The sequence below is a fragment of the Corylus avellana genome, chromosome 6, assembly GCF_965113065.1.
Source record: "Corylus avellana chromosome 6, dhCorAvel1.hap1.2, whole genome shotgun sequence".
Lineage (NCBI taxonomy): Eukaryota > Viridiplantae > Streptophyta > Magnoliopsida > Fagales > Betulaceae > Corylus > Corylus avellana.
Window position 1 is genome coordinate 23,505,155 of NC_142495.1, and position 22,033 is coordinate 23,527,187.

The 22,033-nt window shown below is 35.7% G+C and overlaps 3 protein-coding genes across 4 annotated transcripts; 2 read left to right on the forward strand and 1 right to left on the reverse strand.

Annotated features, from left to right (window-relative positions):
- The first annotated feature begins 2,061 nt into the window (after positions 1-2,061).
- LOC132188778 (Snf1 kinase interactor-like protein) lies at positions 2,062-6,352 on the forward strand. The gene is made up of 3 exons (XM_059603314.2): positions 2,062-2,310; positions 5,524-5,852; positions 5,952-6,352. Exons 1-3 carry the CDS (start codon positions 2,202-2,204, stop codon positions 6,153-6,155), a joined length of 642 nt encoding a protein of 213 aa, XP_059459297.2. The 5' UTR covers positions 2,062-2,201; the 3' UTR covers positions 6,156-6,352.
- A 263-nt stretch (positions 6,353-6,615) lies between these two features.
- LOC132188776 (uncharacterized) lies at positions 6,616-11,541 on the reverse strand. Its single transcript, XM_059603313.2, has 6 exons — positions 11,234-11,541; positions 10,683-10,928; positions 10,397-10,570; positions 10,189-10,295; positions 8,516-8,841; positions 6,616-7,429 (listed from the first exon to the last, which is right to left on the reverse strand). Exons 1-6 carry the CDS (start codon positions 11,372-11,374, stop codon positions 6,828-6,830), a joined length of 1,596 nt encoding a protein of 531 aa, XP_059459296.2. The 5' UTR covers positions 11,375-11,541; the 3' UTR covers positions 6,616-6,827.
- Positions 11,542-19,160: 7,619 nt separating this feature from the next.
- LOC132186402 (Eukaryotic aspartyl protease family protein) lies at positions 19,161-22,002 on the forward strand. Of its 2 annotated transcripts, XR_009440748.2 has the most exons (4): positions 19,161-19,430; positions 20,267-21,620; positions 21,724-21,783; positions 21,892-22,002. XR_009440748.2 is itself a non-coding variant. In XM_059600367.2 (2 exons), the coding sequence occupies exons 1-2, from the start codon at positions 19,262-19,264 to the stop codon at positions 21,538-21,540; spliced, it is 1,443 nt and encodes a 480-aa protein (XP_059456350.2). In that variant the 5' UTR covers positions 19,161-19,261; the 3' UTR covers positions 21,541-21,644. The 2 variants fall into 2 exon arrangements, 1 of the variants encoding a protein (XP_059456350.2); XM_059600367.2 differs by lacking the exons at positions 21,724-21,783; positions 21,892-22,002 and having other exon boundaries at positions 20,267-21,644.
- The last annotated feature ends 31 nt before the right edge of the window (positions 22,003-22,033 follow it).

Sequence of the window (22,033 nt, forward strand, 5' to 3'; positions counted from 1 at the left end):
AAATTTTAAAATAATTTCCATTTTCTACAATTTTTCCTTGTTTCCCACCCTGCTTATAGTTCTGCATGTTTACAGCAATACTGCCAGCAGGATGGCAGCTTCGACTATAACAGCATCCTCTAAATTACTAGGGTGGTGGTTTCTCTTGTATACTTTTTGTATACGCGAGCTTTGCATCGCTTTTTAATAAAATTATTATTCATCAAAAAAAAAGTTATGTCCAAGCCTTAACAAGTAAAAGAACCCTTCTTTGAGAATAAACTAATGCTTTAAACACCGAATGCAATAATACCCTGCCCAAAATACGGGGCAAATTATTTTTTAATAATATGTTAATAAACAAACCAATAAAATCAGGAAAAAATAATACTAGTTAACATTAAAGACACAGCAGTTCAATGGACTATGCTTTGAAGAAGAATTTTCTCGGATCCAATTGAGACGAAAATTGTTGTTTACAAGTTCAATAAACAAGACAAGTCGATCTCAAAACTTTAACTAGTCCCCATAACCTTGTAGTAGGTCACAATATTCATACCAAACACATGAAAAGACATCTGAACCCCGTTTCATTAGAGTATTCCTATCCGGTTCAGCAAATTTTAGCTTAATCTTACCTAAAAAATCATTTTTCTTTTTCTTTTTCTTTTTTAACTATCTACTTTGTTCAAGCACCTACATCACACCCTATTTTACTTATTTACTTTTACTATTCTAAAAGAGAAAGGATGAATATATTGATTTATTTATTAATTTATTTATGCATTATTGAGTTATAAGTACTCAACAAATTTGTTGAGTACAATAGCATCTAACCATTTTTTTTTTTTATTCAAAAAAAAAAAAAAACTAAAATGATTAGTCAAATGGGGCTATTTTTTTATTTTTACAATAAGACTAGCCAAATAACAATATTCTAATACAACGAAAATGCTCTTCCAAAGAAAACGAGGAAAATGGAAATCGTCTTCCATTACCATCATTTAATTTGGACCGTTTGATGCTTAATAGTAAATGTAGATACACATAAAGCAAGCTCTTTTTGGGCTGAGCCTAACACCAGCTGACGGAAAAGCCCACCCAAACCCATAAGAAGCCCACAACCCAAAAGATCTCCAGCCCATTTCCATCTGGATCAGGAATTCATCACTCTGTCTGTCCCCATCTGTGTCCCATCAAAAGCTGCCATCCTATTATCATTAATTTAGAAATCAAATTGACATGGATGTAAATCTTATTTATTTGCTCAAAAAAAAAAAAAAAAAAATCTTATTTATTTCATGTTTATTTAGCTCCTCTTTGGGCGATGAAAATGGATAGCCAACGAAAAAAAAAAAAAAAAAAGCTAAAAATTCCAAAGCATATTCTTTAGAAAAGCGCTAGAGAACCTAATAAATGAACCAAATTTTTTTTTTTTAAACTGATGTGGTAAAGGTTTTTAAATTAAAAAAAAATACAATTTTCTTTCTCTTGTTTATCACTCACGGTCTTGCACGTCAGTTTAAAAAAAAATTTGAATTCATTTATTTGACTTTCTAACACTTATCTATTCTTTAACCACATAGTTGTACCCTAGGATAATAGCGGGATTTTCTTTTTTTTTTTATTTATTTATTATATATATTTTTTTTTACTTTAACGGCTAGAAAAGTCAAGAAACAAATTATTAATTGGTACAACATAATAATAAAAATGTAATATTGAGCGTTACTTTAAAAAAATAAAATAAAAAGCTAACTTTTACAATTTCGTCTTCATAATTATACATCAATCATATATGATATAACAGATATAACGGTATATTAAATATCCTTAATCAAAACAGACATATTAAAACAAGCAAGTAAAGAAACATTTAACACCGCCAAAAACAGAGCAGGAAAAATGAGAAAAACGCAAACAGAGGAGATAGGGGACCCAAGTGGAAAGTGAAGAGACAACTGTTGACATAAAATCTTCCAACCGAATGCACCAAATCTGAACCGTTCAAAACCCACGTGGTCCCATCCCTGTACTAATGACTCGAACAATTTTATCTTCTTCTTCTCTTCTCTTCTCTTGTTGGGAAAAGCAACCAAACCAAAATACAAGAAAGAAGAAAAAAACAGAGAGCTTTTTGTTGTGGTTTGTTTCTTGAAATTAACTTTGTAAAGTTTGGAGCTTTTTGTTTTCCTTCCACTTCTTCTTCTTCTTGTTCTTCAATGGAAGGCCAGAACCAGGATAGGGAGATGAAGAAGGTGGATGGGGCTTTGGTGGGGTTCTCTCCTGTCTCTTCCCCTCGGATTTTTTGGAAATCCCGAAAGAGATCAGGTAGTATCGGTTTTTCTTTCTCTCTTTCTCTCTGTTTTTGTCATGTTTTTGCTTGATTTTAGACACCCCCCCAGAAGCGCCATATTGATGATTAATTTATTACATGGAATTCCATAGTGTCGCTAGTTGTTGGTTGGTTTTTGGTTCAGTTTCTTACAGATTTCTGAAAGCTGAGTTCTACCCCACCCATCTTTGTTAAGATTCTCATGTAGCGTTCTGTTTTTAATTTCTGATTGCTTTACATACCCGGAAAAGAAAAAGTCAAATTCATTTGAAGTTTGCATATTGTGAAGGAAAATCACGCTCCCCCCACTGGTTGGTTGTTGGAGCTAATCCCTTGATTATATGGAATTAGTATTATCAAATCATTCATCTACCACAGCCATGTGTGTGGTTGTTGAAGCTTTCTGCAGAGAGAGAGAGACGTAAGAGTTGCTGACTTTGCTGATACGTTACTTTTGAACACACCCTTCTCACACTTGGCCCTCCCATTCTCGATTAGTCGATTAGACTATTTATTTATTTATTTTTAATTTATCTTAAATTTCTTGTCTGGTGCAATAGTAATTATGGGTGGGATGTAATTAACAAGCTCACATCTTTTCCTCGGTCAGATTCACCTTTTCTGTTTTATATTTTCTCTCCTATATACACTATTCTTCTATCTATAATTTCTTTTTTTATTTTCTACACAAGAAGTCTAGAACCGTATTGTTTTGGGTTTTGTCCAAGTTGCCTATTAATTATTATAACGACTTTGATGTTTGAACAGCATGATTTTTTTTTAATTTTTTTTTTTAATTGCTTACCTGTATTTGTAAATTCCTTACCTGCAGCCCTTCATGTTACAAGCTCTTTAACTTGAGAAACTTCTGAAAATTTTTCCTTTTTTATTAAATTTGAGGAATTATTAAAATATGGCCTCAAGTAGGAGCTAGGGCACATGATCCAGTTTTCATTTTGTGGGGTGAATCACATGGTGTGGTTAGGTAACCAATTAATGTCATTTTTATATATCATTGCATGGTCATAATTAATGGTACATATGTTGCAGATAATTACCTCTCCATTTAATATTGGATGTTGACGTATTGCTCTCTTAAATTCCTTCTCCTCTCCTCCTGAACTCTTTAGTCCTTTTGGTCTTTACTGTACTCATTTATTGATTCATCACGTTTTTTATTTGGGATTTTTATATGTGAGAAAGATTTCTCCACTTCCACCAGGGAAAGTACAGTTCATTGAGGATTATAGGAGAAAATATTTTCATTCAACCCCAAAATACGGACTACCAAACCCAACTGACGGGACTGTTCCTTTCTTGCAAACAGGGAGTTTGTAATGAGCATTTTTTGTTTGAAGATGCTTTACAAAATAAATAAATAAATAAATAAAATAGGGTATGCTTGATAATGGTTTTGAAAAGTGTTTTTTTGGTGGGATCTATGTTTGAAAAGGGTTTAAGTTTTGAAAAGTGTTTTGTGTTTTTGAATTGAATGCTGATGATTTTGAGAAAGTGTGTTTTTATTTTAAAAAGGAAAGTGTTTTGAGAAGATTAGCAAACATAAGGGATAACTAAAACTAAGGAACTAGCATTACTCAAGAAAAAAAAGAATAGAAGACTAGATAGAAAAAGAAATCCAAAGCTTGCAGAGATAAGTTGTGCTTAACGCATCCGGATAGAAAGCTCTGTTGTGTTCCATACAAGCATTCGGATAGAAAGCCTTTGCAGTTGGATATGTCACAAAACTTTGCAACCATTCACTAGTAGTTAAGTGAGCAATGGAGTCATACCATCAGTCATCTTTGGTGCCCTTAGTTGGAGAACATATTTTCTTTGAAAATGGTTTATCATCCAAAACACTTTCTAACTTTGCATCATTTTTTGTTTGTTGAAATAATCCAATTTTTCTCTAAAAATGGCAAGAAAAGAAGAAAAAAGATATGGATTTTGTGCTGGCAGTAAAATTGATGCAAAGTTAGGAAGTGTTTTGGAAGGAAAGAAATGGATATGGCCACCAGCAAGATCAAAAGAAATGGCTAGGATACAAAGTAAGTTGGCTATGGTGCAAATTGGGATTGTTGATAAGCCAAGGTGGATTATTTCAAAAAAGGGGATATACACTAGTGCGGAAGCAGGTTTGGTTTTCTAAGGCAATACCGAGGCATGCTTTTATCCTATGGGTTGTGGTTAGAAATAGTGTAACTACGGGGGAGAGGCTAATGATTTGGGGATACAAAGGTACCGTGTAGATTTTGTAGAGGATTTTGTTGAGGGAGCATTTGTTTTTTGGCTGTGGGTTTAGTTAGGAAAAGAGTTTGGAGGGAGGTGGTGAGTAAATGTCTAATAAATGACCCAAGAACATAATGGGAGGAAGTGTAGGAATGGGGTATAACAGAGTTGAAATAGGAAAATTTGAAGGGGATTTATGTACGCTTTCGTTAGGGCGGCAGTTGTGTATCATGTCTAGAAGCAAAGGAACGATAATAATTTCAAAACTGAGGATCAGGTCATAAAAAATATTGATTGGGAGGTAAGAAGCTGAGTAATAGATGTGGGGAGGTTCAAAAAATCAGAAGAAAACAGGGAGTTATGCTGTAAATGGAGAATATCTGATTGTGTTCTTCGTTAAAATAGAAAGCTGTATGTGGTTGTATGTAGATTTTGTATAGACTTAATTGGATTTGAATAATAGTTGTTTTGCTGTATTTGTTTGTTCAGTTTAGATGCTGTGTTTGTTGAAGTAGCTGCTGAATTGTAGAGCTTCTGAGTTCGTTGTTAGTTAGTAGCTGCTGTGTAGCAGCTGTGTTCCAGGCTTTGTCTGAAGTGTTTGAGTTGTAAAAGTTTTCCTTTTGGTTATAAAAGATTGCTTAATCATACAAAAAAAAAGGGGGGGGGGGGGGGGGGGGGGTGGGGCCTAAAAAGCATTATGTGAATGTTAGAGGATGAAGTTTCACCTTAAAAGGCCCTGAGAATTAGAGTGGATCTTTCAGTTTGTATGTCTTATATTTAGCATGTTGGCATCACCAAATCCAATTATTTGTTAGATGCACATTCTCCAGCTATGCAGATTTTCCTTGATATTCACAACGTGGAACACTAGAAACGGCATAATCATATTGGCTCCCTATTATGTTTGATGCGTCCTTAGTGTATAAATATGCAGCGTCTCTAAGTTTGTTGGAACTAGAATAGTAACTTGTTTCCAACAGCTAGCGGGAGGAACTTAGACAAGCTAACAGAAGACAATGCTAATGAAACACCCAACAAACAGGAGGAACCTATGACTGAAGAGAATGCACAGGAGGACTCGACTGCGATTTCTGAGCTCTCTGAGCGTCGAAAGGCTCTGTTTGAACCATTGGAACCTGTAACGAATTTAAATGGCAAACGACCATCAGCGGAATCCTTGCTCCCACCACCCGACTTTGACTCCACAAGCTATCCCCGAGGCTGGCTCATTGGTAAGAAGAGGAAGCTAGTCAATGTGGATGTTGTTGAGAGCATGCGGAAGATTGCCATCCAGGAAATGAACAGAAAGGTACTATTTCTTTCCACAACCACATGCTGTACTGCAAACACAGTTTACAGTTACCATTGTTGCAATAAAAAATGAGCCATATTGTGGTTATACGTACAGGACCGGGAGATCGATGGCCTGAATCAGCAACTTGAAGAAGATGGTCGGTGCCTAGAACACCTGCAGCTTCAGCTTCTGCAAGAACGAAGCAAACGTTCGGAGGTCGAGAGAGAAAATGTAATGCTACAAGACCAGATATCCATGTTGATGAACATGTTACAAGACAATGAGTCGATGGGCGAAGAAGACCCAGATGCACCATAGTTGGTCGTTTGCTTGGTTGTTTGTTTGTTTGATTGTTTATTCTTTTGTAGATTGGTTGGAAAGAGTTGAATGGAATCATACAAAAATAGCTTTATATATAATAGCATAGATTGTTGGTACTGCTAGTACATGGATATGATAAATTGTTTATAAGAGTTCCAATCTCATATATATTATATATTGAGAGTGTTTTGTTTGTTGATCAAACAATATTTAGCAAATGAAAATGGCTGTGTTGAGGGCCAACTCAACGAAGAATGCCTACTTACACAGCCGCTAGTTCTGGTGGCTGGTTGGGGCTCATATGCTCAGGATTTAATTCTTCCTTTTTCCAAGCATATGCTTGGGATTTCTTCCTTCTTTTTTTTCACCAATACTACCAATGTACACTTGTGCTCTAGGGTTAATTGGTTTTTCCCATTACAAGACTGTAGGTTGAGTTCTGACAATAGAGAGAATCTATAATGCGAAAAATGAAACATCTGCATTGTACAAAAACAGATACAAAAGGATTCACTAACATATATGCACAAGGTATTACATAAAATGTGCTATAGTTGAATATACTACCCAACACCAGCGTCACCATATGAACATAGCTTCACCGATATTCACAGAGGACGGAACATCCTAAAGTTTCATGCTTCTCATAAGCAGACTAGTTGAGGATCACTATCTAGCTTGATTGTCAGAATCTTCTGGCAAGCTGAACAAAAACTGTGGGAGAGATGCTATCCTTGGAAGGTTGATAAGAAGATCAGCAAACGAGTCCTTCCTTGTCATGGCCAGTGCCTGTTTGCAGCCAGAAATATCAGTGGACTCACCTTCAGATGCAGGAAATTTCTCTGCAGGCTTACTTTCAAGTGCTGCTGCGGCCACAGCTTCATCTATTTCCTGATCGCCATTTTCATCAACACCATTATCTCGTTTGGCCGGCAAGTTTTGTGCAATTGAAGGATCTTTCTGTATAAGGCAGCAAAGCGAATCGACCCTTGACATGAGTGACTGCTCATCAAACGTTGATGTTGATTGGGAATCGCTAAGCAAATATTGGGTAATCTCCAGAATGTCTCTTCTATGTTGTTTGTTGCCAGAAAAGATGGAATTATCAGATGTCACTTGTTCTGCAATGCAATGTTCAATGTGGTTCACTAGATCACTCATAGACATCGATGGGTGAAATCCAGGCACTTTAATTTGATCCAAATGGCCAAGCAACTTCGAACTCTTGCCTCCAATGCTCCTAATTTCTTCAATTGCATGAGTCTCCATCACTAAATATAAGACACTAGTTAGACCAAGAACAATTGCAAGGCTGTGTGAAAAAATTAAATGCGGATACTCTTGAAATGGTTCAATGGTTATCAAATGACCAACCTCAGAAACTAATTCAGTAATAACAAAGTAACAAAGCTTTACACATATTATGGATCAAGTACTGGTGCACAATGACACTGCATGCTAAAATAACAGCCAACATTCAGACATCCATGTGCTACCAATTCTCCAAGAAAATATAGTTATCAAATGAACGGTGAGCATATAATTTTTGGTTGTTTTCATATATTTATCAACAAAAGCTTGTGTAATGCAATGCACTATGAGATAGCTTCTTTGCATACCCTATTTCTAATAATTTTTCTTCGCAATTTGTTAAGCCCCTGAACAAACCAATGGCTAGACGCAATTCTTTCATGTCTGTCATAATGTTGCTATTTACCAATACATCCAATGTTTAAGAAATATGCTGATATTTTTTCCTGAGAAATATATTGCCAAATCGTCTATTGAACATATTATTAACTTATTACTGTGGCAGATACTACTCTTAATTCTAGATTATCAACTACGTATTAGCAGCTGTAATTCAATTCAATGAAGCTTTAACTAATTGGGGTCAGTTACATGTAACCTTTTACGCCATTTGGCCTATCTATTAGCAGCTGAAATTGATAAACTAAAAATACAAAGAATTAGTGAAACATATGAGATTATATTTCTAAGGAAACCATATAAAAATGAATAACAATATGAAGTTCATCCAGAGATGGAGTTCCAAACAAATTCAGTCTTGAACCTACGTACAGAAGAACACAATCATCCTTGATCAATGAAGGTGAGAACGTGTAGAATTGTTACAAATGGAGAAATAGTATGTTTGACAAGCCTGTACACTCGTTAAAAGAAGGGCATGCAACTATCATCATATCAAATTCTAATTCGACAGAGAGATGAATAAAATGTATGTTAGCTAATAGTTATATCACATATGACTTTCACTTCGACAGAGAGATGAATAAATGTATGTTAGCTATAACTATATCACATATGACTTTCACTTCCGGGCTCACAATTTTTACCTGAACTGGATGAAGAAGTTTCCTGGGAAAAATTTTCAGGGGCTCTACCAATGAAATCTTGTTCACTTTTTGAAGAAGATGATTGAGCTCCAGAAGGTGATGCCACATCCCCCAAACCAAGGAAAGCAGATCTCTCTTCACTCTGTAAATCTAAGGAATGGCCGGATTCATTTGGATACTCAAACGCAGCTACTTTTGGTTCAAAGTATGGACACTCTAACACAATTTCTGGTTGTTGACTTAAAAAGTTGAGTCGAGGATCACATTGCATAAGCTTTTCGAAGTGCTTGCCCATCGTGCCTTGAGGGCACTGCAGAAAATGTCGCCTGTGACAATATCAAAAACCCACATCAGCATCACATATTCAGAATCCTAATGATATTGTTTTTAATTAGTTGCATGATGCTTGTTAAATTACCGGCTGCCCGAAAAGCTTAAAAGCTTAACATGTGGAATATTTTAACTGAAATGAGGGGGTAAACTGTGGAATCAAGGAAGCCAATTTTTCAGATAGGCACATTTCACATCCTAATTTAAGGGAGCCGGATCACACTACATGAAAGCACTTTCCTCCTTCGTATGGTGGTAAACTAATTTAGCCACCATTTCCAACAAACTCCTGGCAAATCCTCTTCTTTATATATAAAACAAAACTGAGTAAAGGTAATTCTTGTAAGGTACTTATCTATTACCCAAAGTTCTGGAAACTAGCAATAGTTAGCAACAAATTAAGAACTGCTTACTATTGGAGCATATGCACTATTCTATAGTTCCACAAGTGATAACTTCAAACCCTTGTAACTTTTTGCTACAATTGCGTAAATTTTCCCATGCACCGTTCTATTAGTTAAAGACCAAAGTACTTGAATAATAAAACAGTTAAACAACCATGGAAAAGATGAGAAATGCTCAAGAAAACAAAGAATGATGCTTGTTGCCAATCCTCCAAAAATGTAGGAATATACGACACATTGGTCTTCTAAACAAACTCCTTGGGAAAAGGAATTTCAAATCTTGTGTGGTATTATGCAGCTATGCGTTAAACCCATGGATTTATGCATGGAGCCAGTAGCTGCACGACCTGCACATGCGCTAGCTGGGGACCCATAAAAGGTGATTTTGTGAGGTTTGTGGATGATTCAATACTTTTCTTTTCATTATTGCTCTCTTATGTTGTATCTATAACATAAAATTTTGGTGCAATCAACATTCAATTAGGATCACATTGAATTAATGTACAAATGGTTTTGCGGTATTTTAACTTCTAAGTTTAAGGTGAAGAGCAAAAGGTGCAACAATAATAAATTTTCTTAGATCATTGGTCTACTGGTGGGGAGAGTATACTTCATTTTTTTTTTTGATAAGTAAAAATATCAGGTCAAAATATACTTCATTATATCAGGTCAAAATATTAATGGATATGAATGTTATTTAGGAGATGAGCTACATGTATGCATGCAGTAAACTAGTTAACTTATTAACCCCAATATTCAAATTCGTAATTTCAATAAAATTTTATCATTTCACTTTTCCTAACAGGCTAACTAACACCTATAGCGTATTTGTCCATACAACTTGCATAGACGTGTGAGACAGACCAATATCATGACCAAGAATAATACTTGCAGGGTTAAATTTCTTCTCTGTAATGACTAGAAGATCGGATGTAGTACCTATTTATGCTAGCTTGTCCACCTGTAAAATCTGCTGTTGCCTGCCATAAGGTATGCTTCCTAGGTTGTGGATTTGTTTCCCTAAAGAAAAGGGGTCGTCTAGCCAGCTGCATCATACAAGAACACCAGTTTATAATCACAATCTAAATTACATAACAATGACCATGATAATAAGAAAGTAACAATCACACAAACACATGCGACTTACCACAACATCCAAAGTCCCTGGTTCATCATCTGGATAGTTTGCTTTGATAGCAACAATATCTGACCACTGAATTTCAATCTTATTCTTAAGACTGCCATCAAGAACTTCCCACACAAGCTTATGCTTCATAAAGTAACATTTTGCCACCAAGTCTCCTTCATACCTCGACTTATACTACATCCCAATAGAATTAAAAATCAATACCAAGCACAATGCAAGCAAAAAAAAAAAAAAAAAAGTTTTTAATCTGAATTGAATCCAGAAAAACTGTAGATATTAGATATACCTCCCACGTCCCAATTTTTAGGACGGCTCCTGGAAAATTCGAAGCTTTGAGCTTATCACAGGCACCCTTCGGATCTTTTTTGCATAGGGTCGCCAATTTGGAAGCATTTTCTTGAGAAAGCCTCATTTGAATCAAATCCAAAAGGGACGGGCTCTTTCGGAGACGCAACCCAAGTGGGCTTGGCTCATCTAGGGGATTGCACATAGACGGCGGGATAGCTAAGCCGTCAGGTCCTGAATTCCATTGCTGACAAAAAAAAAAACAAGGCAAGGAAATGAACAACTTCGACAACTAATGAAAAAAAAAAAATTAAGCCAGTGTTTGGTGGGTGAGAAAATGAACGAAAATTAATACAGAGCAGGTTTAAGCGCATGGGTTACAAAAATGATCAATCTGGCATCACAACGAAAAAGAAAATGAAATCCGATTTAAGCCACGGATGATAGCCCACGGTCGATGTGATTCATAAAAGGGGTGAAAGAATCACGCTCTGTTTGGTTGCTAAGAAAGTGAGGGAGGAAAAAAAAATAAAAAAGGAATTCAGCTCAAACCTGTAGAGACGGGTCGAGTTTGGATCGCTTGTGAAGCGGGCCGAGCTGTTCCTCCAAGGAGTCCTCAACCTCCTCCTTCACGCCCACCCTTTTCTGGTACTTGGGGTCCGAGTCCATCCCCGAGTTCATTATCTGAACCATCTAATAAGCTAAACCCGAGTCGACTCAGTAACAGAGCGAGTAACTCAACGAAAGGCCGAATATCACGGACGGCAGGGAGCCAAAACTCGGCGAATCTGCGATTTTTCAGACACTTTGGAGAGGAAAATCCGAAGACGACTCAACGAAGGAGATTGAGGCGAAGGTTTCGTTTTGAAAGCGGGGTTAACTGGGACGGCTGTCACGTGCGAGAACAGAATTGCCACGCGTGGTCAAAATTGGACAACGAGGCACAGACGGTAGGCTCGGTCCGGAATCCGGATCAGGCGTGAAAATACTGGAATTACTAACATGCCCTTGACTGAGAATGAAAGGGTTTAAGATCGTGGGCGGTAATTTTGTCTTTTTGGGTGGCTGTAGTTGAGGGATGGTGATGTGAGCTATGTTGGATTTTTGTGTTGTTGCCATGTGGAATTGGGATAAAATGTGGGGCCCGGTTCATGAACCTTCGGACTATATGTTTGTCCTTTCCTTCCGATGTTGGAACTTCAGGGGATTGGTCGGCAGTGACACGTGGTGGAGCATGATGGCGTTTTGGACACGTAGGACGGATCTATATGCTTTGTGGATAAGGTTTACAACTTGCGCCCACAAAAAGAAAACAACTTGCACTTTGGAATTGTGTGGATGATGCACCAAATTATTATTTAATTCAGCTCTTAAAAAGCATGATTGGTGTGTGGAATTGTTATTTTATAGAGAAAATTAATAGATGTTATTAGAAATATAAAAAGTTAGAATGTAATTCTTATTCATATTCTTTGGTTATAATATTAGAATAGAACGCTAAAAGAAATACTAGATATTAGAATTCTATTAAACATTCATCTAATAAGGTTAATATTCTAAGTTAATCATTGGAGGTGATTTTGTCAGACTTATGGTGGATCTCTCTTATGGTCTTATTTGCTTGTAATGTTCTTTCGGGGTTTGGCTTGCGGTGATTAGTGTATCACCCCTACTTTAAACTCATACTTGCTTTGATGCTTGTCAGCCTATTGTTTCATTCAGGCTTGGGCAGCATTAAAATTGTCCTTGATGAGCTGTAGGATCTTAGTTTGATCTTGAAAAGTTCTCCAACTCATCAACTACTAATGAAGCTCTTGTAATATAACTATTAGTAGGGATGACTAATAGGACTCACTCATATACAGATTTAAACAGAGTTATCTTGATTGCTGAATGATTGGTGGTATTGTACCACTATTCGACTCACATAACAAATGAATCCCCTTCTTTGGTTTATTTTTCACAAAACACCACAAATAATTTTGTAAGTATCGGTTCACCACTTCGATCTATCCGTCAGTTTGTAGATAATAAGTCATATTCATCCATAATTGTGTTCCTTGCAATAAAAAAAGCCTCTCAGAAATTCAAAGTAAACACCTTGTATGGACTAGTTACTATAGATTGATGAATTCCGTGCAACTTCATAATATTATCCACAAATACAAGAGCAACTATGACCTCCATGTAAGGATGCACTAATGGATAAAAATGAGCATATTTTGTAAATGAGTCCACAACCACTACGATCTTAGTTGTAAATTCTGATGGTGGTAACCCATATATGAAATCCATAAAAATGTCTGTCTACACTTTCTCTGGTATCGCCAATAGCTGTAATAGTATAGGGCTTGCAACTATTTCTTCATTATGGCACTAACACATCTCACATTTAGTGACAAACAACTTGATATTCGCCCTTGTGCCCGTACAAAAGAGGATTCAAGTAATGGTATGTATGTTCAAACTAAATGTGCTACACTAGGTGATTCAGGACATTTCTACAAAACAATTGATTTGTGAGGAAATTGATCCGAGAGCACAAGTTGTCCCTTGTGGGGTTAATGGAAAGAGTGGGAAGCTAATTAAAACCATCTATCTCCCATAAATTGCAAGTGATCTGTGTGCTATGAGAAATAGGGATCAATGAAAAGATCTTGCTTTAGCTTCTGAATAACTTTATGCAATTCTAGGTCTTCTTGTTGCTCTTTGTTGCTGGAACCAAAATGGCAAGGATATCTGAATGGTTCCGAGCTTCTTTCTTGTAAACGAACTCATAATCATATACCCCAATCAACTTGGTAACCCATTTTTGCTACTATATTGATGAAATCATTTGCTCAAGAATGTACTTAAAGATTCTATGATCAGTACATATATGAAAATGCCATCTGACTAAATAGGGATCCCATTTGGTCACTATATGGATGATAGCTAACATCTCCTCGTTGTACAAAGTCAAATTTAAGTTCAGAAAATTCATGAGGAATAAATAAAGGTCATTCTTTACTAAATATTCTTTTCAGCCATAATTGGGTTAATATGGTTTTCAAATCTCTCTAATTGCTCTCCCATAGTCTTAAGATATGTATTTGTATAATTATTTTGTTGAATTACATTGTCTAAATTCTTTAGTTCATCACTCATACTTGACTTTTGATTTTGATTTTGATTGAGTCAAACAGAGGATATTCTTTATGAACTACTTCATTATTTTCTTGTTTGTTCATGTTTTAGTCGTACTATATATTTACCATGTTTAACTTGTTATCAAATTTAACTTTTTCTAACCATGCAGATAATTTTACATTTCTCTTAATTTCATTAATGAATTTATAGTAATAATTTAAAATTTTATTTCTCTCTAATTCTGAAAACATATAGAAAAACCATTGCCCTTTTTCATTATTTTCTTTTGACATAAATTATTTTCTTATTGCTTCTTTATTTATAGAAAAATTATTTTTCATAACACAAAAATGAGGATCTTCTCTAACCATTTGAAAATAAGTGGGAGTTTTTTCCAAATTGAATTCGAGAAAGAGTTACAAGAGAGGATTCATCACAATCTTGATTCGAAAGGAAGAGAGAGTGGGGAATCCTAAGGAAACACAACAAAAAATCAAAAAATTGGTTGGCTCCCTAACAATAAACCCAAAATAAAAATAATAGTGCGAAAATAAAAATAAATAGTAGAAAATGAGACAAACAAGTGCTTAGGTTCTCTCAATATGGCCGCATATAGCGATAACAAAAGTAAAAGAGGCACAAATTAAGGCGAACCTATTTGAACCCCCATTTGAAAACAATAACAACCACCGGAAGGAGGCTAAAGCAGTAAAAGCATTTTCAGAAGCCAAGTCAGGTACTATATAAGAGAGACAAAAATACAAATTTGACTACAGAAGTCTCTACTAAAAAACAACCAAATAAGAGCTAAGAAACAGTAATCCACACAACACACAAGCAGCAAAAAATAAAGATAGCTGAAAAAATACATAAGAAAGCCACTAAAAACCCAAACCACCAAAATAAAAAATTTTTTTTAAAAAAAAAAAAAAAAAGCAAGAAACCCAATCAATATCAGCATAGGTGGGAGGTGTGGCGAGGAAGCGAAACACTACCGACCACGTGGGATACACGTGCCGACGAGTGGAAGACATTTGTCGATGCGTGCGGCACGTGAGTGGCATGTTGACTATAGACACCAATACGGAGACTGCCAGAAGGGAGTGGAGAGCCTAAGGAAGGAGGCAAAGTGGAGAGTGTGAGGATGACAGCAACGGAGACCAGCAAATCTGACCTAGAAGGAAGTGGCGATGCACTGGCACATGGTGGTGCGTCATGGGGGTGCATGGGTGACACGTAGACAACGGGTGGAGGAACGGAGACAAACAAATCTGTCTTGGAAGAAAGAGGTGACGCTTGGCCGAGTATTCTCGTGGAAGAGACAACGAGAGGAGGATCAAGATGAAGGTGCGACTCGATAGTGGTGGAGGTGTAGAGGTACATGCAGGGACAGAGCCAGCTTTAAGTTTGTGGGGGACTCAAGGCCAAAAAAATTTTAGGGAGGGACCAATTGACAAAAAATACTTTTTTTTTTCTTGTAATTTGGGGGGGGCCGGGGTCACTACGAGTCCACCCCTAAATCCGTCTCTGGGTACATGGATGGGTCCTCGACATTGCTAGAGATGGATGAAAAAATCAAAACAGAAGAAGAAAATGGAGAAATTAAAATCATAAAAAATGAAAGATAAAAAGGTGAAGCTAGGGAGGATTTTCCATTTGCCATACATGAGTTCACTCTCTAATGGAAAATTCTCTACTAGATCGAGATGGTTCAAAAGATATATTAACAATTCCATCTTATTTTTGAGAAATATAATTTAAATCATCATTGCATTATTCTCATTTAGGTGGAGGAATAATTGTATCTAATGAGTAATGTCCATTGATTAGGTAAAATAATTTGACTCCAATTAATTTGTTTTGGTACTTCAATGCTTGAATTCTGGGAACTAGTCTGTAATAAGAGTGTATGTCCTTTTAGACTAGTGATTAAGGCCTAGGGTTCTATTCTAGTTTTTATCAATTTATAATGAATCATGAAAGGTTGTCTTATACAAACTTGATTTGGTCATTCCTAATAATGAATCATTAAAATTATAATGTCTGCCATCTCTTAAACATAATAAAATACTGGTATTTAATCATAGTCAATTAATGGTTTAATTGCTAGTTCAAATAGTCCAATATGTTATTGAATTTTTTATTTTTTATTTTTTTAAAAAAAATCATATTATCTTGATATCTAAAAGGTACTATCAAATGATAAAATAAAAAATAATTTTAAAAAAACTTCATGTCATTGTTTTTGTCTTTTCTTGCTTCAAAAACCACTTCTTTTATTTTTTAATTTTTTTTTTCACTAAAGAATTGTACTTCAAAGCACTTCTGACATATAGTTACTTACTAAACAACTAAATAATTTTTCAATAATAGAGCTTTTTGATAAAGCTCTACTCTATGTCATTGCAACTGTGACCTGTCCAATTTATTTTTAATTATTATTTCTCTCAATGCTTAACATATGGGCAACAATCATCTTAATTTCCAACTGACATCAAAACAAAATTCTTTTTCCTTTCTGGGCAAACATTTCTTAAATTTACAAAAGATATAGATTCCAACCATAGAAGGCTGGCTACCTGGGCTACATTTGTCATACATGAGCCCACTCTCTCTCTCTCTCTCTCTGAGTCCAACCATAGAAGGCTACTCGGGCTACATTTGCCATACATGATGAGCCCACTCTCTCTCTCTCTCTCAAGGAAATATTTTGTCAAGTTATCTGCAGATGAAAACATTGAAAAGAATATATATGCACTGGACATAGACTACTGGTTTTTATAAAATAGACAAATTCCTGGTAACTTGAAGAACATAACTTGAAATTCTGGTTTATAAGTTTGGAGATCTACTAGAAAATTTGAGTGCGCCATACGAAGTAGGTAATTACTATGAAAAATAATATATAGTCATGCATGGAAAAAAAATAAAAAAGTCAAGAAAAGAGAAACATAAGAGTTATATAGGTGTATTATACATGCTAGGATCATTTTATCATAGATGGATATGTCGATTTGGCGCGGTCACTAAAGTGATTGGCCGAGTGTTGCGGTGTACGTGCGTGGTTGCATGAACAAAATATTTGAGTGACGAGTGGAGGCATGTGCGGTGGCTAGGGGTGAAAAGGTGGGCGGTTTGCACTAACCGTTAACTGTATTAACCGCTAACCACTTTTGAAGGCGGTTAGAAAAAACCGCTAACCACACACACATATATATAGAAATGATGCCGTATATTATAGGGTATTATTGTATTACCATAAAAATGACATCATTTTGGTTTTTCTTTTTACATTTTTTTTTTTTTAAAAAAAAAAAAATCTTTTGAAAAGCAGTTAACGGTTATTAGGGTTATTATTGCTAACCGCCTAGGCGGTTAGCGGAAGTGTGTAGTGAAGGCAGTTACGGTTAGCGGTTTTAGACAATAACCAATAACCACTAACCGTAACTATCTTTTCACCCCTAGCGGTGGCCATTGGTGACGGGTCTTCCACAGTTCAATAAATCTGTACCTTGCAAACTTGATTCCGATTTTAGATTTCAAAACTTTGGTGGTTTTAGATTTCAAAACCCTGGTCCGAAGAAGGCCAGGAAGAGACCGGCAGTGTTGGTGGAGGCACCTGGCGACTCATGAGCCATGTGGACAACTGACAGAATATTCAGATAGAATGTGAAAGGTCCAATTGGACTGATTAGGCGAGCTCTAATACCATATAAAAATATATGACAGGAATAAGAAAAAGAGAAGAGAGCGTAAGTGGAGAGAGAAACGATGAAGTTTTAGGACTACATCTTGCATATTAAGTATATTGAACTGTATCGTTAAGTCTCCATTTATATAGAGGCAAGGAATTGTGAACAAAAAATATCCTTAATTAGAACGTAAGGTAATTAAGGAATGAACCTGCCAAGAAACTGAATAATATAAAATATTATAACATGCATGATATAGTTTTATTGTGAAGCTAGATAGTAATTAATGTCCTCCATATTATAATATAAATTACATGATTAAATTCATTCATTCTTAAAAGTTTGGAATAAATAATTATTTAAAATACTATTATAAGAGAAAAAAGCTGCGAATTCAAATCTTATTTTTGTCATTTATTATATATATATATATATATATATATATATATTAAATCTCACTTATTAATAAAGAGTTTAAGCCGAAGGCGGTTTAAGCTCAGAGTCACGGATATAAATAAGATTCATGCAATACACACGACGACATGACAACTCAATATATAGCTATTTCAGTTTGAGGATTTTGATCTTTCAAAAAAAAAAACAAAAGTTGGACGATTTTTCAATAAAAATTTGTACTATATATTAAAATTAATAATATGATAATTATGAGGATGTGATCACAAGCCAAAATAAGGAAAATGGATAAAGCAATAATCGTATGGTTGCCAATTTGGCATGGCCCACGTACGTAAAAGGCGAAAATCCTCTGAACATAGCCTAGCTAGGTTTGGGAGATGGGGCAATAATTAGGGTTTATTAAGTCAAAGAATATCTTAAAGTACAATTATAGTTTTAAAACTTGAGTAAAAGGTAAAGATTGAGGCCTCTAATTGGTTTCTGAAAGAGTGAGTCTATGAAAATAGATTAAAGATTGTGTATATATATATATTCTCCCATTAGTATTGAATATGAACTCATCATCATTAAATAATTCATGATCTCTTACACCTTCAAAAAACACAACATGCCATGTTACTATTGTTTTTCTCATGACAACCTTTGGGACAATATTTGACTTGTCCAACTCCCATCACACACATATATATACATATAGGAGACAATATGAGACACAAAATACCTGTCTCTCTCTCTTTCTCTCTGTTGTGACAGTTGATTCCGTGAAGGGTGAGTCCTTATCACTAAAAACTCAACAATGGCCAGTCAAATTGTTCTAATCAGCAGTTGCAATCCCACCAGCTCATCTAGAAACAATGCACCCTTTCTCACCTAGAAACAAACCACCTTTTTCTTCTCTTTTTTTCTCGTGTAATGCTATTTAGTAGACTATTAAAATAATATCATATAATTAGAATAATGACGTACGTACATAGCAGTGAAAAAGGGCATTTGAATAAACAATTAAAGGATTATGAAAAAGAAAAAATTATCGACTAATTTTCAATACTACCGAATCATCTCAGTTGTATTGACAGGCGTATTCCAATTTACTCAATAATATTGCTCATTTTCCCTCTATCTCACTAGATCTCTCCCTCTCCCAATACGTGCACGTGAAACCCCAATAATTTCTCATGCACAAGTGGGTCCAAAAGCCAGCCCTTCCTCTTTTGTTGTCATGCCAAACTTCGACTCCCAAGAATCTCTCCACACCACTCTCTCTCTCTCTCTCTCCACTGTTCTTCTGCTCCTTCCTTTCTCTTTCAAACCCATTTGATATCTTTCTTCACTTTCCTCAGCCATGGTGGATGCGATGCCCCTTTTGCCAATGATGCTTCCTCTTCTGTTTCTTTACCTCAGTATTAATGCAAATGAGGTTCACTGCTATGAAGAGAAGACCCTCAGCCTGCAAACATTTCAATGGAAGCAGCAAAGTGGCAATAATCCAAGTTGCCTCTCCCGGAAATCAAGTGAGTTTGGACAAAGAGAAAAAGTAAAGCTCATAAAACTACTTGTCTATAATGGTGGCCATTGCTTTTTTTTTTTTTTTTTTTGTAACTTTATTTTATTCTCCACTTTGGGATCAGTTAATTATCTACAATTAATGCTTTCCTTTTTCATGCTAGTATCTAATACTTGTATGCTTTAGGGCAGTAGGTTGAATTTTCATCCACTGGGTGCAAACCCTAAAGAGTAAATAAAAAGTTCAAACAAATTGGTGGGCATTTTCTTTTGTACCCAAAAAGAAAAAGAACAAATCAAAATGAGTTTGACTGAAGTTTTTTTCTCCTTTTTTTCTTCTCTTTTTTAGGTAAGTAAAGCAATCAGAATAGGATGCTATATGTTTGGCTAAAGTGTCAATTATTAAAGTAATATGATATCTAATTAGGATATTTATTATGCAAAACCTAAATATTGAAAGCCTAAAAGAATCAACTTCAACTCCCTACAATAAATCATTTACTTTAATTAACACTAAATAAATGATGAGAGATAATCAATTAATCTTAAACTACTACAATTCATTTTCGAAGGAAATAAGCAAGGTAATATTAAATTTGAGATTCTCAAATTCATAAATCTCAGCCGTTCATCTCATTTAAGCTTTTAAAATAAACCGTGTTTCATAATTTAATAAGAAAGTTACTCTCAAGGAAACATAGATTAAGTAATAAATATCATAAAAATGGAACTTTTTTGTTAAGCAATCAAATAAATGAAACCTGCAGATTTAGAAATTTAGGGTTTAATTAAATATATATTTTTTTATTTACTTCAATAGCTATGATTTGTTTGGTGCTTTAAGGGAAGGAGAATGGTGCAACCATATTGGAAGTGAAGCACACAGACTACTGCTCGGGAAAGATCATTGACTGGAATAAGAAGCTACAAAAGCGTTTGATATTGGATGATTTTCATGTCCGGTCACTGCAATCCCGGTTTAAGAACACGGCATCGGTGGCTGGTACCGGAGATGCTTCAGAAGCTCAAATGCCATTAACATCTGGCATAAAACTTCAGACTCTAAACTACATTGTAACCATAGGATTGGGAGGCAGAAATATGACAGTGATTGTAGACACAGGAAGTGATTTGACATGGGTTCAATGCTTGCCATGCAGGTTATGCTACAATCAACAAGAACCTCTCTTCAACCCTTCTTCATCCCCATCATACCAGTTAGTTTCCTGCAATTCATCAACCTGTCAGTCTCTGCAATTTGCTTCTGGGAATCCAGGAATCTGTGGGAGTAACCAATCTACAACTTGTAACTATGTTGTTAACTATGGAGATGGATCATATACTAGAGGAGAGCTAGCTCATGAGCATCTTAATCTTGGAACAACTCCTGTGAACAATTTTGTATTTGGCTGTGGAAGGAACAACAAAGGTCTTTTTGGTGGAGCTTCAGGTCTAATGGGTCTGGGAAGGAGTGATCTCTCAGTGATTTCTCAAAGTTCAGCCATTTTTGGAGGAGTTTTCTCCTACTGTCTACCTTCCACAGAAGCTGGAGCTTCTGGTTCATTGGCAATGGGTGGAGATTCTTCAGGGTTCAAGAATTTCACTCCCATTTCTTACACCAGAATGGTTCCTAATCCACAGCTATCCACCTTCTATTTTCTCAACCTTACAGGAATTAGCATTGGTGGGGTGGCTTTACAAGCTCCAAGTTTTGGTAAAGGTGGAATTCTGATTGACTCTGGAACTGTTATTACAAGGCTTGCTCCATCAGTTTATGAGACTGTGAAAGCAGAGTTTCTGAAACAATTTTCTGGGTTTCCTCCAGCACCTGGATTTTCTATCTTGGACACTTGCTTTAACCTCGGTGGATATCAGGAAGTGAACATTCCTGCAATGAAATTTCACTTTGAGGGTAATGCTGAGATGTATGTGGATATAACAGGCATCTTTTATTTTGTAAAGACTGATGCATCTCAGGTTTGCTTGGCTCTTGCAAGCCTCTCCTACGAAGATGAAATTGGTATTATTGGGAATTATCAGCAGAAGAATCAAAGGGTTATATATGATAGTAAACAGTCCATGCTGGGATTTGCAGGAGAAAGTTGCAGTTTCATGTGAACTGAAGAATGTGATCAATACATATATATCTTCCGAGCAGAGCCAAACTATATATGATTGGCAATATAATTAATGCAGATGTATGCAGTAGTTTGTTTATTTCACTTCACACCATTTATATATAGTTATTTTGTCCATTCGGGGAAGATGTAAAACATAACAACGCCGTTTGTGATTTTTCAGATCGTCTCCCAAGTTTAATAATGCGACTTCTTAATGTGGAGAGCAAGAGGAGTACAAACTGTATATTCATTCCTTGAAATTTTTCTTTCCATATAAGCTCTGAAGTACTGTGAAAAAAGGATGTAGCAAAATTGGGTTCTAATTTCTTTGCTTTGTCTACTGCTGCAGATCATGAAAAGCTGAGAGATTTCCCACGTTTTGCTATTCTTTGAGGCTGGAATTTTTCCAAACATCACAAAATTTGAACCATTCTATTTGTATTCCGGTAAATTGAACGAGTCTTTAGCAGAAAACTTTTTGTACGTGTAAG